General features: G+C 37.5%; 4 protein-coding genes and 1 long non-coding RNA gene across 5 annotated transcripts in view; all 5 read right to left on the bottom strand.

Moving 5' to 3' along the window:
• Positions 1-151: 151 nt before the first annotated feature.
• LOC134825978 (outer dynein arm-docking complex subunit 4-like) lies at positions 152-3,214 on the bottom strand (the record flags this gene model as incomplete). Its single annotated transcript, XM_063838197.1, is given in 8 exon segments — positions 152-238; positions 359-560; positions 931-986; positions 1,547-1,703; positions 2,001-2,058; positions 2,263-2,453; positions 2,641-2,882; positions 3,045-3,214. Coding segments are annotated over 8 exon segments (1,157 nt in total), but the record flags the coding sequence as incomplete, so codon positions are not given.
• Positions 3,215-4,028: 814 nt separating this feature from the next.
• LOC134820531 (piercer of microtubule wall 1 protein-like) lies at positions 4,029-4,349 on the bottom strand. The gene has a single exon (XM_063831003.1). The coding sequence runs from the start codon at positions 4,347-4,349 to the stop codon at positions 4,029-4,031; it is 321 nt and encodes a 106-aa protein (XP_063687073.1).
• A 653-nt stretch (positions 4,350-5,002) lies between these two features.
• The window catches only part of LOC134825983 (mitochondrial amidoxime reducing component 2-like), a 33,387-nt gene continuing 19,198 nt past the window's right edge, over positions 5,003-19,191 (bottom strand). The window contains exon 2 of the mRNA XM_063838201.1: positions 5,003-6,036. Within this exon, the coding sequence (XP_063694271.1) occupies positions 5,090-6,028 (939 nt within the window). The 5' untranslated portion in view covers positions 6,029-6,036 and the 3' untranslated portion in view covers positions 5,003-5,089. The remainder of the gene's footprint in view (positions 6,037-19,191) is intronic.
• LOC134825984 (cilia- and flagella-associated protein 20) lies at positions 6,210-7,296 on the bottom strand. Its single transcript, XM_063838203.1, has one exon. The coding sequence runs from the start codon at positions 7,259-7,261 to the stop codon at positions 6,668-6,670; it is 594 nt and encodes a 197-aa protein (XP_063694273.1). The 5' UTR covers positions 7,262-7,296; the 3' UTR covers positions 6,210-6,667.
• LOC134822009 (uncharacterized) lies at positions 10,395-11,865 on the bottom strand. Its single transcript, XR_010161105.1, has 3 exons — positions 11,701-11,865; positions 11,180-11,369; positions 10,395-10,814 (listed from the first exon to the last, which is right to left on the bottom strand). It is a non-coding gene; the product is annotated as an uncharacterized LOC134822009 (long non-coding RNA).

A 19,191-nucleotide genomic window follows, 5' to 3' on the forward strand; every position in this document is an offset into this window, starting at 1 on the left:
TGTTCCCAACTGAAATAAATTCTCATTAGAATAGAGTTCAACTGATCACAGATCAATAACTCAGAATTAGTGATTAACACGTCATACGGAAAGCAAAAAATGCAATCAATTCAAATCATCAATAAGCCTTTTGACTACAGCAGGGACTCACTATTTCACTGCTTCTGAGTAATCTCCTTTACGCGCATAAGTTCGACCGATGTTATCCAGTGCTCTTGCTTTTCCCTCTTCTGATTTTCTGAAATATTTATGATGATTAGTCTCACAGGACAAGCAGTGATATAAATAGTGAAAAGGGGTTCAAAATTTAGATTATTCTTTAATGATAAACATATTTATATTATAGGCACCAACTCACATAGAATTGCTGATGGTTAGATCTTCTTTATGCTCTTTTAAAGCAGGATCTAAAGACCCCATTTCTAACAGAGCACATCCAATACTGGAATGTAGATTAGCGACGAATTCCTTTTTATTAGGCAGATTATCAATTTGCTTGACTTTCTTAAGACATGCTCTGGCTAGTTGTAAACTATCCGATGCTTTTCCGTCCGCTAACGCTGAAAATATATTATGTTTACTATGGCAACGGGTGAGAAGCTTTGTTTACAGGCTACTTTTCGTTGCTATGGAGATGTCAAAAGTGCGTGGTTTAATAGCGCGCGCATTTACTGCGCGTTATACAGAATAATGACAATTTTTGCTTTCGATGGTAGAATATCGTTTCTCGAAGACCGTTTCAGGGCTGCGACAGGCAAGCATGTGTTAAACAAGGGCACAATCCAAGAAGCCGACACAGCTCTATAAACTTCACCGATCATGTAACGACCGATACATATAAAGGTATAAATTATAATGCCCAACGTTATAGTGCTCTTGAATAGCGATACTAAATCTACCTCGTTATATACATGTATATATATATCATACCTGCATCAATATCGTCGAGGTTCCGTAACACGTAATTTGTTGGATCACTTCCGATCGTGTGAGTTGGTTAAGGAATTTAACAGTTATTGCGGTTAATGATAACGTTAGCAACACAGATGTATTTCCCTTTGAGGTGAAAATGCATTCGTCGGTGAACAGATGCAACAGTACAATGCACATGAATCTACCGGACTAAATTAAAGTTTGGGTAATGGACTCGGGGTTTCTTACAAATGACATGAGGCCAAAAGTTGTGAATGATAAAAACCAAAACAAGTGATAAGTAGCAATAGGGTAACAGTTTAAATGGGTTAAAGTTGACATGAAAGTACCGTGAAATAGAGAAATATCACCATAAAAAGTCAAAAGTGTGTGATGGACATGAAATGTGGGCACAATGAGTTTGACAATGATGTGCACTATTCTGCACACTACAACAGGAGTAGTTAAAATCTCGATTGAATGAGGATAGAAATCTCAACTATTTAAGTGAAGTCAGCCTCTATCAGTAACGACAGAAGGCTCTGTGAGAACTTCAAGTTCTGACGTGCGACATGAATCTGCAAATGTGTCTAATGTGTAATCTCGCTCCAATTTTGGAGTATCAAAAGGATATCCCTTAATAAGTCGATTTCTGTTTCCCTGGTCTATCCTCTTCTTTTTACGAGAGTAAAGCGGTTGTTGCTGCCTCCAGAAGTCGAGCCTGGAGTCGAGATAGTTGATACCATTGGACACTAAGCTCTTGATGGTGTTGTCTGATTGCTTTGTGGCACCTCCGGATAGAACTTGGGTTTCAGCATTAATATTTTGTTATCTTAAACAGGTAGTATTTCAATCAAATCAAGAGGTTTTTAATATAAATAGTAGGGACCGTTCACATAGAACAGAAGCACTTTTGTTATCATTTTCATCCTCCCTACACCAGCAGTCAGCACGTTTGCACATGGCTGTTCATTAACGAATACAACGAGTACAATAAGCATATTAAAAACCCCTCCTCCCCTGGTCCACGGAGCTAAAGTTATATGTTAACTTCCCCATACAACTTGGTTCATTATTATGTAACTCACGGGAATCGTTCAGTAGTTTCTCTAAGTATTCTCTGTCTTCGTATAGTTCTCCGAGAAGCTGAAAAATTAAAATATCATACCTGTTTAATTGAAAGATTGGAATTTAAAGACAAAATTCATAAGTGTGGGCGACATGATGGCCACAGATCAGTCCAAATTTGAACGAAAATATTAGGCCGCAACCTATTAAAAAGATGAAAAACTATTAATCAGTGACCAACCGAATTACTGGATTTTGCTGATGGTTTGAAAATATAATAACCTGTTTTACAGTTTTATCTCCAGCCAGTGACTTGGTGTTCTCTTTCTCATTATTGACTTTAGAAGAGAAAGGAGCACGAGGTTGGGGCTTCTTTCTAGCGGCAGGTTTGCCTTTCTTTCCCGCCTTTTCATCTAGATACTTGTAGAAGTATGACAGGTCTCCTTTAGACGTTAACTTCACGGTGTTCGGATCTGAAAAAGGAGACTTATTAGTCCATTATTTAATCCTTTTTTAATGAGTCAATATTACCATAATATTACCATATAATATTACCATATTAAGGCCACGCAATAGCGATATGAATTTACGAATTATCAGTCTACTTCTTCAATGCCGAAAGTAATTTGACTCTATGGAGTATGGATTATAGAAACTTACTTCCAATGGAATTGTCGATGGCTTCCCTTGCTTTCTGAATTCCCAATCTGAACTCGTTCAGCTCTGGTCTCAGCTTATTCCCGCGATGGTAGTGAACCAGAGCAAACTCAAAATCTCCCATCGCATATAAAGCTTCAGCTTTCTGGAATAACCCTTTGGTAAAGTCATTCGTATCTTTGAGGCATGATTCAGCATCTTTAAGAGCGGAATCAGCATCACCTAATTTCAGGTGACATTTTGACCTGAGGGAAGATAAGTTATTTAAAATCAACACGTTGCTGAAGCAGTAAATATCCCACAAAAATATTCTAATGAAAAACGGATAAATCCTAGTGCTATCATTACCGTTTTATTTTTCTGGACGATAATTTTACAAAAATATCCACCAAGTAAATTAATTTAACCTTGCAACAAGGCAGTTCTTATCATCAGGTTGGATATCCAAAGCAATGGAGTACGCGTTGATAGCCTTGACAAAATCTCCCTGTTTAGCAAGTGCGTCTCCTTCTGCTAAATAAATAGAAAACGAGCACTTTGGTCCCTCCTCTTCCTCCACGCTATACGCCATGATAGTCTGTGTGTGTGAAATGTACAGGTCAGTTGCAGTGTTTATTGTCATATATAGTGTGCACAATTAGATGAGAATTGTGGATATATATTCAACTTCACGCATATTTCATAGACCGTCTTGAATACTGCGTCACACAATATTCAGGGTTTTATTTCGAAGTAATTAGTATGTATGTACTTGGAAATTGCAATGAGTTAGGGAAACTTAAATCTGGATAAAAAGTAGAACTACAGCGTAAAATAAAGATCCAAAAGCTATTAAAATCTTTAACATCAATTAATTTACAAAAATCACAGCAACTCATAAATTACTAAACAAATATAAAACAACTTAACATCATATTCTTCATTCTTCTATATTCTAGATCAGTATAACAGTTTTGGCGTTTTGCGCAATATTCTCTACATCATTAGAAAAAAAACGGATATTAGATATTGCAACCCAGAGATACTGTAAATATCATACAAGTTGGAGTTGGCAATATTACGATATTTTCATGCAGAATGTATTTGCACAGTATTTTAAAGCGTAACATTGCACCGTAGCATGACAATCTTAACAATAAAATCTCACCACGTGACCAATAAACTGTCACGTTGGACCGATTTTAAACATGCAATAAACGCTGTCATGGTAACTGTCTTGGAAATGTTGTGAGACAAGCTGTTTTGAAAAGCTCAAATTTAAAAGCACTCTCCGAGGGTAACTAGAGATGTTTTGAATTTTGGCCGAACTTTCACCAAAATTATAAAAACGAGCGCAAAATACTCGGATATTCACAATTTGATGATTGCCCACATTTAAAAACCGCAGCATTTCAAATATTTTTCTCGTCCATGGAAGTGTTAAGACTTTGATTGCGGTACATACCACTCTTATTCAAATGTTCCGAGAACTTACTGGAGATGCCGTGGAATGTTTGAGGAGTTGTTTGATGACAAGGACCCAAACTACCGTACTTGTTGCTACTTGTACGGTACATGGGGTGCTGCTCCATTTCCGGGTACCCTTTCACTACATCCTTCAGGTTCCCTTCCACCTCATTGTACTTGGAGTTGAGGTTGACGTTCTCTACCTTGGCACAGGTGTAAACAGAGTTTCCAGGGTTGTGCACCGTTTCGTACTGAGACATGTCCATGATCTGCTACAGGAGGGTAAGATTATTACACAATTAGTCATTTTACTGCGGTTAACATGAGTTTGTCCCAATTACATAACTGTGCTATATATTTTCTCGGATTTCAGTCTTCTGATCTATTCAAATTTGCATCATTGAATCACGATTTTTAGTCGTTGCAACCCCTCTAAACATTAGAAACTTTAAACAAAATAAAAAAAGAGCAATATAGATCCCAAAAAAGTAAAATGATTAACAAGAATTCAAGATAAAGGGGTGTATAAAATGAGTTTAGTAAAATAACATCCAACAAAACATTTTAAAACCCGAAAAATCAATCGAAAAAATAATTGATTATTGTAAAAGTAATTGGTTTAGATCATGGAAAGGGTCACGCAATCTAAAACGATATAAATAAATTGTAAATTCTAACAATTATTACACGCTTCGACTTAAAAAATATACCCAAAGAAGATGTACATGGTCATTCAAGCGAGACTTAGCATGGAAATAATAAAATCATGCACTTTTAAATCGGTTCAGATTTTATGGACAAATATCAAGAATATCATCAAAAGCTAAGGGAAATAAATTGCTTTTGGAGAACTTTTAAAACATTCTCAATTTGATAATGCACATTATAACCCATAACTGCATTTAAACATCTGCACTATGCAGCACCATAAAATGATTGTGTCCAGTAAAGAAAGACAGTTATTAAAATTACTTATTGTTAACCAATCAGATAAAAATATGAATAATCAATGAACCCTGCTTTTAACCAAGATAATTTTATCCCCGGGCTTCACGTGACCAGTCTGCTTTACAGCGAAATAGCTCCCGAACACAGGTTTATTAGTTTTCTCACATCGTGGTCGCAGTTTCCTCAGATTATTCATGGTATCCGGAGCCCTTACACCGTCGAAATTCACGTTAGTAATAAGACAGCGAGTTGTCCTATGATCGAACTCCAAGACGGTGTCTCCTATTTTTATTTCCTGCCACGTCTCATCCTCATATGCGCCTTGTCCGACTGACACAATGTTGGGTCTAAATCTCTCCATCTCGACATCCCAGCCAGCATCTTTGCTAAAAGCTATGAGGGACGATTCCCCGATTATATGAACGGGGTCAAGACTTGCGATAATCATGTCTTCACCAGAGAGTGTCTTCTGTGGAGAAAACATGAGACGAACCTCTTTACCCAGGACATCAGATATCCACCTACTTGCTTTGTCGCCAACATGGCAATATTCGTTATCTTTAGGATCTTTCTCCACTTCGTAGTTCTCAACAATTTCAAATTCAGTCAAATCAATAATAAGATTAGATTGATCCTTGTGGGTCAGAAGTAATTTTGTGGAATCGTCAATCAGACTCAAATTGATAGCAAACAAAGCCTCGTGTCCATTAGCAGTATGTTTCAATCTCTCATTAGACCCCTTGAACAACAAACACATACCTTTATCATATAAGAAACCATTAGGGCCGAGTTTCCAGGGTCCGGTTATCTTAACGGGTCTAAGAGCTCTAATAGGATGAACAAATAGTTCAGAAACTTCTCCCACTTCCCGTTCTCCCTCCTTGAAGAAAGGACTCGTCAGACAGGACCACACGGTTAGTGAGCCTCTCATCGCTAGAAAGGGAACCCAGTAGTATCGAGCTAGTATATCATTGACGACGTCCAAGTAGCCACTCATATAAACCCCTATCAGAGATAATAGTATTAGATATGGCAATAGTTGGTAATTTAAATCTATATAATGAAATCGTCATATCGAAGCAGATAAAACTGTAGTTGAAATTAATTGAATAATAGTTCTTTATCGAATATATATTATTCTTCTTCATCTGGTCGTTAAATCAATGAAACAGCTTGCGTTTAACTATTTTTCAGTATGTACAAGTAAAATCAACACTAAAATTGTATAACATCATCGCACAGCACAGCAGCAACGAAATGCATTTACTCAATTCATGCAGATCTTTTCATTATTCATAAGTAAAGTATCAGGAAAATATTTACCTCGAAAACGGACAATTGGATATATTATAATATGGTAAGTGGGTTTTCATACCAAAAACTGTGAAACTGGCGTGACATAATACAGTAGTTCATAAAAAAACTTCATAATAGCAAACCAATTGGGGAAATCTAAAGTCTTTTCAGATAACGTACACACTTCGCGTTGGAAAAACAGTCTGAGGCAAAATCCATCTGTCTTATCTTGAGCCATACCCAGCAATCGCTCAAGCTATTCATTCACGAAGTGCAGCATTGGAAATGGAAACATCAAGTTTGAGTTAAATGAAAGTCCGGATAGTGCTGTGGGAGTATTCTATTGGGCAGCATTAGCTTTCATCTTGTTCTGGACTGGAAGATATAGTTTGAACTCAGCTGGCAGCTCATCCTCGGAGTAGAGACGGTCAGAGAAGTACACTCTCCTGATTCTGCAGTTGGCGTGGATTTGCACTCGCAGGGTCTCGATGTAGTTGGTACCGTATGCTCGTCGTGTGAAGTCAGACAAGTTGAACTGGATCTGGTTCCATCCATCGTCGAGTCTCATGGGCATGGTACAAATGAAGGGCTTCACTCTGGTAGTCGACTGGTAGTTTGAAGCTCGGAACCTTCTTCTGACGTTCTTGTCATCCAAAACTTGGACCTCGAAGGTGAAGTATTTCTTCATGTTTTTGATGATCATTACCAGGAAGGGGAGTTTGATTCCAAGGGTGTTCTTTGGGTCAGCAGGACAAGTGATGTAGGTTGTACTCACATTTGTACCAACAATTTCTAAAACTAGAGACTGGATGTCATTATCTGTTATCCTCTTGATGTGACCATTACGTACTTTCTTGTCCCAAATTTGAAGAGGCTTGCTACCTATACTGTAGAGAATGGACAGGAATCCTGACTGGAATGTGTTCTTGAACATGGTTGCGTTACCTAAAGATTGAAGTAGATATATTAGTTGAATAGGTACGGTCTAATGTTAATTGAGAAAGAAATCATCTACTTTCCGTCGCGTGGGGAACATAACTATGGAATTAATACACAAATCATATAATGGGAATAGGGTTGTGTTAACAAGGATTCGACTATCATCAAAATATAGCATGGAAACGAGGATATCATCTCTATTATAAATCGAAGTTCGAATAGTTAATTTGGAGGTCAAACTTTAAAGATGCATTGGAAAAGTTTTAAATGTTTAATTTTGATATAATATTTATTATAATCCTAAAAAGAAAATTAAAGCCATGTAATACTTGGCAAATCTATATTATGCTAAGGAGTAATGGAGGTACACGCTGGGCAACGTAGTCCAAGCAAGTAAGAAGAAAATCAACATTATTTCTGCTGCTATGAGAGTCAAACCCCAACAGACCCTATATTTGCAATTTTGATATGCGATAGTTTTACAAATTTTGCAGAGATTGATCAGCGCATGGGAAGCATTCAATCATGCAATTGTGATTAGGCGCGAACTTAGCACTGCAAGACCCTAAAAGAGGCAACTAACAGAATCAATTCGGTGTCAAGTAAACATACAATTTTCGAACACTCCTATCATCTCCTGAAAAACAAACGAATGATCATCGGCAAGAAAATTCTTAAGTTGGTAAAAGTTTACCGACTTAACTGTATGATTCTAGAGTCGAGAAATTGAGCTTTAATTAGAACCACACTGAAAATATCCGGATATAAACAAATACCAAATAAACTTTTTAAACAGGAATGATATCATGAGTGATACATACAGAAGTTACGGAGTAGCGAAATGCCCAGTGGCGGGTGTCTACAGCAGACTGAAATATTTCACCACGGTGATAGGAAAAACATGGCAACCGAATTACTCCGCAAACGTTCGCGCACAGATCGAAATATTGATAAATTTTGCGCGCGGCGTAAATTCACTATATACTTAAAATACAGTCGCCACATCTTCTAAACTAAATCACTGAGCCAAATATTTATCCACACAAATCTATCATGCTTTCACAATAAAACTATATATACAGTGAAAATTCATCAATTTTTTAGTCAACATAAAGTTTAACTGTTTTTACAATTTATGTAATAAAACTAGTTTATACCATTTTGTTTGCTGTTCTCGCCAGTGCAACAAGTTTAGAAAACTAATAAAAATGAAAAAAAGCGCCACGCATAAAAATAACGTGCCAGGTAAATAAATGCATCAATATTATAATATTCATAATGCAGTTGTTAAATTGTTGTTATCGGGTGAATACTCGTAAAATATTTTTTCGAATATTAATTAAACTGTCCCCAGAAACTCTTACTGGATGGAACCTAACTTTGAAAGTAAAAGAGTTAGAGTTTTTTTGATACATGTTACGTATTCGGCGGCGAAAAGTGGCATGTAATGCAACGTATGACGTATCAAAAGATTTCCGGTTTTTTGCAACATGTACGTCTTGTAAAAGTAACGTTTCCCTCCAGGGGGAACATTTAAAACAACGTAAATTTGGAGTTATCTACAAATCTCCAGAAAAGTGTCATTTTGGGCCGATCAAAAGTTTGCAACTTTAACTTTGCAGATTCCTAGTGTACTCTGATTGGCTGAATTGTGTCACGTGCTGGCTGCTTTAAGATTGGAATGCGCCATGACGCGTGCAAATCACTTACCTGGGGACCCCAGGCTAATATGTTCATTTCACATAGCCATGTGCCTACGCGTACTGCGTGACGCGCTTGTTTCACAAGTAGGATAGGCACATACAGATCAGCACACATAAGATGGTACGTGTGCGCGCGCGCAGTGCTGACAGTTGCGTCGTATTTAACCCCGGGTGCACGTACATCGTGTGCGATTATTTATACTTATCGAAGGCTATAAATGCCTCTTGTTTATTTTAATTTGGTATTGTTCACTTTTAGACGATAAAATACAGGAATTGCGGTATAATAATACGAATAATTAAGATTGTACGATCACAATACATCACGAAACAGTATCAACTACCTCGCTACTTATCAACTTACACTATGTACTATGCGACAAAGATACACAATGCAATATTTATATACTTATAGAATAAACGAAACACAGTATTCAGTATTTACTAGCACTACCCCGCTACTAGTAGTAGTACTACAACTTAATGCGACAAAGGTCAAAGATATTGTATAAAATATAACTAAATAAACAATACGGTGCCCATGCCTGAGCTTTATAAAACTGGAAACACTTCTCAGATTAATTATTTTGCTTCTCAAAAACAATTACAAACTAACAATTTTCGACGTTAAACAGCTACATTAAACATTAACATTACACTTCACAATCCGAAAGAAAGGGGCTCGTCGCTGCAGGCCTGACTTTGACTTCATCCTGAAAAAGTACATGTCATTTAGGTACCGCGACAATTGTGAATTGACCCCCCGACAATTGACCCCCTATGTAATTACACTGGGGTCAATTGTCGCGAAATCTAGGGTTTAGTACGACAATTGGCCCCCCGAAAATTGACCCCCTACCTATGTAATTAAACTAGGGTCAATTGTCGCGAAATCTAGGACTTAGTACGACAATTGACCCCCATGTAATTACACTGGGTCAATTGATCGGGTTAGGGTCAGGGTCAGGGTCAGGGTCAGAGTCAGTGGTCAGGGTCAGGGTCCTGGATCAGGGTCAGGGTCAGGGTCAGGGTCAGGGTTAGGCCTAGGGTTAGGGTCCTGGGTCAGGGTCAGGGTCAGGGTCAGGGTCAGGGTCAGGGTCAGGGTCAGGGTCAGGGTCAGGGTCAGGGTCAGGGTCAGGGTCAGGGTCAAGGTCAGGGTCCTGGATCAGGGTCAGGGTCAGGGTCAGGGTCAGGGTCAGGGTCAGGGTCAGGGTTAATTGTATTAAATTATATTGTCGGGGGGTTAATTGTCGGGGGGTAAATTGTCGCCCACCCGTCATTTAATGTAATTACATAATACAATATAATACATAATACAATGTAAATGTTGCTGTTACAAAATGTATAGCTGAAGGCAGATCTGGGAGGGTCTGGGCACAATATTATATTGCTATTATATTATCATCTGCACACTTATACTTTAACTTAGCTTAAACTAATTACAACACTACAAATCCATTACATTTATTGAGGATATGAGTATGACGTAGTTATGTCGATACGTTATTCAACTATTTATTTCTATTAGAATCTGTCTTCACTAAGTCTATTTAGAGACAATCAGAAATTTGAATCATTTATCAAGACATTATACTTATACATCACAAAACCTCCGACTTGATTTACAACTTAACTTCACAAACACTAATCATATAATACAAACTTACTCTGTCGGTTATCATACTATAATTCAAGGCAACATTAGCGTCCGTGAATTGATCTCTGCAGGAGCCCTCCCTTACTAAAACTTGTGTCTTCATCTGCCGTATTACTTGGGAATATCGCCGGTCTCAGCTTCAAACATAAAGGTATGATATTCAATAGACGCCGCTCTGCAAACGTCACCTGAAAAGGGATAAGTAGATAGAGCTCCTTATAATCCCTGACTACGACAGGGAGCTGAAGGCAGATCTGGGAGGGTCTGGGCACAATATTATATTGCTATATTATCATCTGCACACTTATTCTTAGTTTTAAACTAATTACAACACTACAAATCCATTACATTTATTGAGGATATGAGTATGACGTAGTTATGTCGATACGTTATTCAACTATTTATTTCTATTAGAATCTGTCTTCACTAAGTCTATTTAGAGACAATCAGAAATTTGAATCATTTATCAAGACATTATACTTATACATCACAAAACCTCCGACTTGATTTACAACTTAACTTCACAAACACTAATCATATAATACAAACTTACTCTGTCGGTTATCATACTATAATTCAAGGCAACATTAGCGTCCGTGAATTGATCTCTGCAGGAGCCCTCCCTTACTAAAACTTGTGTCTTCATCTGCCGTATTACTTGGGAATATCGCCGGTCTCAGCTTCAAACATAAAGGTATGATATTCAATAGACGCCGCTCTGCAAACGTCACCTTATCACCTACCTGAAACAGATTTTAAGATAAGCAACTAAATAAAGATTCGTTGAGATTCTGAGTTTCTGCCCTGACGGCTAACCAAATAAAATTTGGTCGGACAGACTCATCTCGCATATTAGGAAAAGCAGCTGAGGTTTAAGATATTTACCTTCTTTCAGATTTCTTTTTTAGACTGAACTAAACTTTAAACGATAACCTCTGAATGATCTGAACAACTAACTTTAAGGACATCGATCCTAAGAAATGGCCGTTTTTAAAAGCTTTAAAAAATTTCAAAGGGTCTACACAATGTCAATAACGCGCGGCCGGCTGGCGCTAGATATTGTAAAAGGCTTACGATTTTTTCCTTTATTCATCAGAAAGTCAATGTGGCAGACATAAAGAGCTAAAACTCTGTCAAAGCTTCTAGATCAATCTTTCGATACTGTTTAGGCGGGAACTACAGGAGGTGCTATTTTCAGGTCCGTCTAGATCTCTGATAGGAAAAGTTAGTGGATCACTGGATCCGTCCGCGTCCCTGAAGTGAAACAAATGTTACTATCTTGCAAATGTTAACCATTTTATTTCGATTAGAATCGAATTTAACATACTTAAACTTGATATGATGCAATAATGAGGTACGTGTAAAAATCAAGGGTATCCCTCGAGCCAGTTCAGCTTGTGTAATATAACAAAATAAATAGGGAAAAATAAGGGAGAGTACCTGGTGCCATGCTGTGTCCACAGAAGCGCTGAGGATAAATTCAGTGAGCATTAGTTGGAAAGGATTGTCATCAGTTACTGTGTGAGTTAGTGTTGTGGTGGACGAAAGGATAAGCCGCTGATCAGGGATATAGGCCCCTCCTCACGAACTCTCTGCTGTGTTGGCGCAACGAGTGAGACTTTGGGGTGGTCAAAAGATGTGATGGCCCCGTCAAGTCTTGGTGAAACTCAACATAGGTCAGATAGGTAGAAAACAATGCCATTGGAAAACTCTATCCAATGCAATAGTCACATTATAGTCATTTCTAGAAAAAAAAAAACCTGGTTAATGTTGTTTAATGTGAGAGAATAAGATAAAAGAGTCGACCAATTTTTGTCAGTGTAAATATTGTCAAACAGCGGGCTCCAAAATCGTCTAGGGGGAAAGAGCCCTGAATATCAGCTATCTGCCTTAGTACCTTGGCTCTAAAGTCTAAATTATGCAGCGATGACGACATAAAAAGTCGCTGTATCATGGCAAATCTTGCTTTGTCAGAACTAAAAGAAGGTTTAGGAGCAAAGTAAATATCAGACTTAAGATATGAAAGCACAGAAAGACTGAGTCAAATGTACAATTGTAGCTGCTGTCAGCTATTCTGCATCAAATAAAATATTAAGGGGCCATCTACTTAGGACGTCCAGCAAAAAGGGAGGGGGAGGTGGTTTTGGAATTTCGGACAAATCCGGACAGTGATAGGAAGTGGTTTCTGAAAATCCGGACGTCCGGAAATTTTGGCAGAATTAACGAAAAAGTCGCATTTATTTCAACTCTTTGACACTAATTACTCAGTAAGTTTAGATCCCTGTATTTTGAACGAGAAGTCGTTTCCCAGAGCAGCTCATGAGAGCCGAGACACAACTCGCATATTCTGCTACTGCCTTAAAACTTATTCCATTGGATGGCTACCTACTTAAGTACCTTAATGTAACTGTGCTAAACTTGTTCGACACTAAATGTATTATTGTCTATTCTAAGTGACTACACATTTTATTAACAATGAATTTGAGTTGGTTTTATTTGTACTCTTTAAAGTAGCTGGAAATCCGGACGTCCGGGGGAGGGGGTTTGAAAATTCGGACACACCCGGACAGGGGGAGGGGGTGCTCCCCGGGGCCGGTCTGAAAATCTGCAATTTTGACGGACGTCCCAAGTAGATGGCCCCTAAAGTCTAAACAAAAGTTCTCAAAACGTACACAACGAGAGAGTGTCGACCTACATGTCAATGAAACAGACTGTTTCACTGTTTGAGACAACACGTGTGTTTGCGCGCAATTCTGGAATAATCCGAGAGATGAACTGTAGCGAGTGTAACTTTAGTGTGCAGATGAGTGTGTACTTCGATGTATACTATTTCTGCACGTACAGGATCCTTTGTAAGGGGTCATTCACATATTTAGTTATCACTCACTTTGCTAACCAATACAGCAATACTGGGGTAGGTTCACTGATAGTGTTTCTCAGAGATATAGATGGCTGTAAATTATGCTAATAAATATATAAAAATAAATATGGTCAAATGTTAAACAATGAGATGATTTAAGAGAAGCAAATATTAGTGGACTGAAATTATAATCTGATAAAGTGCAGCTGTGAACTCAAATGTATAAAACAAACTCACAATTCGGATCGAACAGTTTAAAATGAAACACAATAAGACAGAGTAATTGGTAAAATGTTAAACAATAAGCTGTTTTAAGACAAGAAAATATTAGTCGACTGAAATTATGATCTGATAAAGTGCAATGTGAACTCAAATGTATAAAACAACAGATCGAACAGTATACAATAGTACATTTAACAAATGTACTATTGCAAATGACAAAAGTGTAATAAGGTAACTGGTAACAAGTCTGCTGGTTATTCAAAATTTAACATTAAAATATGTCCCGGCCCTTTGAATCATCCGCCGAATGATCAACTGAATGATTGCAACAGACAAAGAAACAAGCAAAATTTGTTAAATGGAGTGCATGATCAAAGAAGGTATATTAGCTCCCTACAAAAATCTAATCCAATGAGAAAATAAATCTAAAGTCCAATTGCAAATGACAAAAGTGTAGTAAGGTAACTGCAGGTAACAAGTCTGCTGGTTATTGAGAATTTAACATTAAAATATGTCCCGGCCCTTTGAATCATCCGCCGAATGATCAACTGAATGATTGAAACAAACAAAGGAACAAGCAAAATTTGTTAAATGGAGTGCATGATCAAAGAAGGTATATTAGCTCCCTACAAAAATCTAATCCAATGAAAAAATAAATCCAAAGTCCAATTGCAAATGACAAAAGTGTAGTAAGGTAACTGCAGGTAACAAGTCTGCTGGTTATTGAGAATTTAACATTAAAATATGTCCCGGCCCTTTGAATCATCCGCCGAATGATCAACCGAATGATTGCAACAGACAAAGAAACAAGCAAAATTTGTTAAATGGAGTGCATGATCAAAGAAGGTATATTAGCTCCCTACAAAAATCTAATCCAATGAGAAAATAAATCTAAAGTCCAATTGCAAAAGACAAAAGTGTAGCAAGGTAACTGCAGGTAACAAGTCTGCTGGTTATTGAGAATTTAACATTAAAATATGTCCCGGCCCTTTGAATCATCCGCCGAATGATCAACCGAATGATTGCAACAGACAAAGAAACAAGCAAAATTTGTTAAATGGAGTGCATGATCAAAGAAGGTATATTAGCTCCCTACAAAAATCTAATCCAATGAGAAAATAAATCCAAAGTCCAATTGCAAAAGACAAAAGTGCAGTAAGGTAACTGCAGGTAACAAGTCTGCTGGTTATTGAGAATTTAACATTAAAATATGTCCCGGCCCTTTGAATCATCCGCCGAATGATCAAATGAATGATTGCAACAAACAAAGGAACAAGCAAAATTTGTTCAGAATAAAACAAATATTCAGAATAAAACAAATAATATATTCAAATCTCTTTATTCAACAATATTAAATCATTATAGAACCTAATTTGTGGCTTGATCGTTATGTTAGGGCTATTCTGTTAGCTGATGCTGACAGGCACTGCATGGGGCAGAGACTTAGGACCATTACGCTGGAGGCTTACAATGACCCTTTTTGAACCCCATGGCAGTGCTAGTTTTATTATGGTACAAATTGTAAATCGAAGTTATGAAAACGATCAAGTCACTCCTGTTTTACACTATCAACAGCTACTTAAAACAACCTAGATTGTACAACTCACTTTGAAGATTAAACTGTTAAGTGATGAGTGATTGGGCTCATTAAACATTTTAGTAGCGGAGACATGCGGATCAGCTTCTTGAGGTTCTAATAGTTCATTCAGACAAGAAGTTTTACTTTTTCAAATTTAGTTGTTCAAGCTGCCTGAGTTCAGAAAGTTTGCCAAAGGGGCCCAGGTATTCTTGTCACCTTTACCCTGAGACGAGAGAATGACTTTTTTTACCTTTGATTTGAATACACCATGAGTGATTTCAAGGTCGTTCAGTGCCAACATCTGACGGAATGAATTCCAAAGGCAACTAGATTTGTAAACGAAACTGTTTGAGGGCATGGTTGTTATAAGAAGAGTTTCTTTGCCGGGTCTTTTAGACAAACAGAAAAGTTCAAATAGTGCAATTGGTGTTCGATACTTAAAGACTTTAAAAAGTTCATTGCAGCAGTGATACGCGTATAAATTATGCAATGTCATGAGTGATTGACGGGCAAAAATTGGCTTGGTGTGCTCTCTCTCAAAGAATTTGCTAGTAAGTTTCTGTTCACTGATGGGTCTAGTCCTAGCACATGTCATAAATTTATCAAGGTATGCTTTTTTGTCACCAAACATGATACGAACACACTTTTTCTGGGCTACAAATAGTGGTTGAAGTTTATTATTACTTGCACCTCCCCAAACGGTAATGCCATAAGATAGGTGACTTTCAAACAGTGTGTGGTACAGGTCCTTATGGATAGATGATGGAATTTTATCCTTAATCATGTATAGCCTCCCAGAACAGGACGAGAGTTTTCTAACTAGTTTGTCTCTATAGGGATTGAAAGTTAGGCCTTCGTCGACAATTACTCCCAGGAATTTCGTTTCCTGCACCTTTGAGAGAGGTAGGCCATTGAGGTAAAGTCTATTTTCAATTAATAAAGATTGATCATCAAGTTTTCTTTTAGCTGTATTGAATTCTATATAGCAACTTTTCTTGGCGTTAACATGTAATTTATTAGCCAATGTGTACTCGTGGACTGATCGTAGGACCCTATTAGCATTATTGTAGGCCTCTGCTCTAGTTTTGGCAACTACAAATATGTTTGTATCATCAGCAAATAAGACATAGCTAGTGTTATCGAGTTGAGAGTTTGTTAAGTCATTTATGTATATTAAAAACAGGAGAGGCCCAAGGCAGCTCCCCTGTGGAATGGAGTGCATGATCAAAGAAGGTATATTAGCTCCCTACAAAAATCTAATCCAATGAGAAAATAAATCCAAAGTCCAATTGCAAAAGACAAAAGTGTAGCAAGGTAACTGCATGGGTAACAAGTCTGCTGGTTATTGAGAATTTAACATTAAAATATGTCCCGGCCCTTTGGAGCATCCGCCGAATGATCAACCGAATGATTGCAACAGACAAAGAAACAAGCAAAATTTGTTAAATGGAGTGCATGATCAAAGAAGGTATATTAGCTCCCTACAAAAATCTAATCCAATGAGAAAATAAATCTTAAGTCCAATTGCAAATGACAAAAGTGTAGCAAGGTAACTGGTAACAAGTCTGCTGGTTATTGAGAATTTAACATTAAAATATGTCCCGGCCCTTTGGATCATCCGCCGAATGATCAACTGAATGATTGCAACAAACAAAGGAACAAGCAAAATTTGTTAAATTGAGTGCATGATCAAAGAAGGTATAATAGCTCTCTACAAAAATCAAATCCAATGAGAAAATATTGTTTTCCGATATTACAATCACAATCCACGGACATGACTAAAAATGACTGACACGTCCCGCGCGGCATCAGAAATATGGGAGGAAATCTGGCACCACGATTTGTGGTGCCAGTTGTGGCCATGGATAGAGCCCTCTTTGCCGCCTCCGGCGGTCGCGCGCTACTGCAAGCGAGAGGGCTCTGGTTAGAGCAATATGTTCATTAACATAATAAAGATTTGGCGGAATGACAGGCTGAGCGCGGCCCAGTAAGCAAATCACATGCTTAATGTCGCACGCGAGGTCTAGCGGTCTGTTTAAATTAAACCACCTCTGACCTCTAGTACCACCATTAGCCAGTAACTTTTGCTGGGTCGACGAGTCTAACTCGGCGCGCGTCTTGGTAAGTATAAACTTACAATGTACAAGGTATATACAAGATATAAATTTTAATAAGTTAACCAACAAAATTGAAGTTTCAATTAAGCGTCAAAAAGTATTTAGCAGTTTTATATTATCAATTATTCAATGTTATATTCTATGATGAATTTTGTTGAAATTTAAAATGAAAATACGCGCTGTACATGTAGTCGCTACGCCTCGCGTTTCAGCTAAACTGGTTTTAAATTATATTGTTTCCAAAAATCGAGCGCTTGTCAGAGCACCACAATTGTAGGTCAATCATCATATCAAAATCCAGATGTCGGTTCGGTCTTCAACTTTCAGTAATCAGTAATAATTACAAATTAATTATTAATTCAAACAGTTCTTTTTGTTTGTGACTTGTCAAATGTCAATTGTGAATTGACAGTGCAAATTAAATCACATTAAACTCAAAAGCTTTGTACAGAGTGCAAACAGTCAAAGCCAGAAATCAGAATGGTGGGCTCTTCCGTAATCTGATTTTCAGAATCTTTTTTGTGAATCTTCTACTTTCTATTCTATATTCGAGCTAAACAATTTCTATAACATCTTTGAAGTTTAAAACTGGTCACTGGAGAGTGGAGAGTGGCGACAGTAATCAGTAGAATGCAGATTGCAGTAGACACTAGACAGTAAATATTTAACAGCAAAGTGCAACTGTCAATTGTCAAAGTGGTCAAACAATTGTTTCTCAGAAGTTTTATTCAGATTTAAGTCTTGAATAATTCGAGTTGGCAGGGAAATGGACAAATACCCGAGTGATGAAGTATAATCATGTCGTGGTGCAGGGGAAACGTACCCTTGCTAATATACTGTCAACAGCAAAAAAAAAGCATCATCAAACTTGTCAGCCTTGAATTTGATTTTGGTGCCAATCTTAATAACTGTACAGGCCCCAGTGACCTACTTCAGTTCATTATGGAGAGGCAACTGGCAACACTGTACCCAGAGGTAGTGACAGCACTGGTACTTTTCCTCACTATCCCAGTTACAGTAGCCAGTGCTGAAAGATCCTTCAGCAAACTGAAGCTGATTAAAAACTATCTCTTACTATACTTACTTATACCCACCTTTTATAGAGGACAAACCAAATTACTAAACGCTATAACGAATCTATAGCATATATGCTCAAAATTTATTGGGCTACATTATATGGGCTACATTATATATGTAGCCCAATAAATTTTGAGCATATATGCTATAGATTCGTTAAAGCGGTTAGTAATTTGGTTTGTCCTCTAGAAAAGGTGGATCATAAAAACGACCCTATCGTCCCTAATGGGTTAAACAGTTTAGCCATCATCTCAATTGAGAACTTTACAGCAAGACAGTTTGACAAGAAACAGCTGGCCAAGTTGTTTGCTCTTTCCAAACCTAAGAGAGCTGCTAGATTAAATGGAATTTGAACTGTAATACAAGTTGTAATGTAAATAGTATTGTAATCTAGGTAAACTATAGGTAAAAATATAATATTAATCATAAGCTAAAATGTACTAATCTTTGTATTCTAAATGGGGAAAAAGAAGAAACATTGTCAGTCAGTCGAGAAAATTGTCAGTCAGGCTATATGGCAGCTTTGTAGATGTTGTGACTATGCTAGTAGTGGTCCCAGGCTTGCGACTGGAATTGCGGTGTTAAATCGATTTAATGGTATACCAACGATCCACCTCCCACTTGTTGTTTGGTACTTAGCATTAATAGTGTTAGCTGTAGCCATTTATAGCAAGAATCTTAAAACTAAAGGGGATGACAAGGAAAAGAGG

Source organism: Bolinopsis microptera, chromosome 1 (assembly GCF_026151205.1).
Source record: "Bolinopsis microptera isolate Bmic1 chromosome 1, MBARI_Bmic_1.0, whole genome shotgun sequence".
NCBI lineage: Eukaryota > Metazoa > Ctenophora > Tentaculata > Lobata > Bolinopsidae > Bolinopsis > Bolinopsis microptera.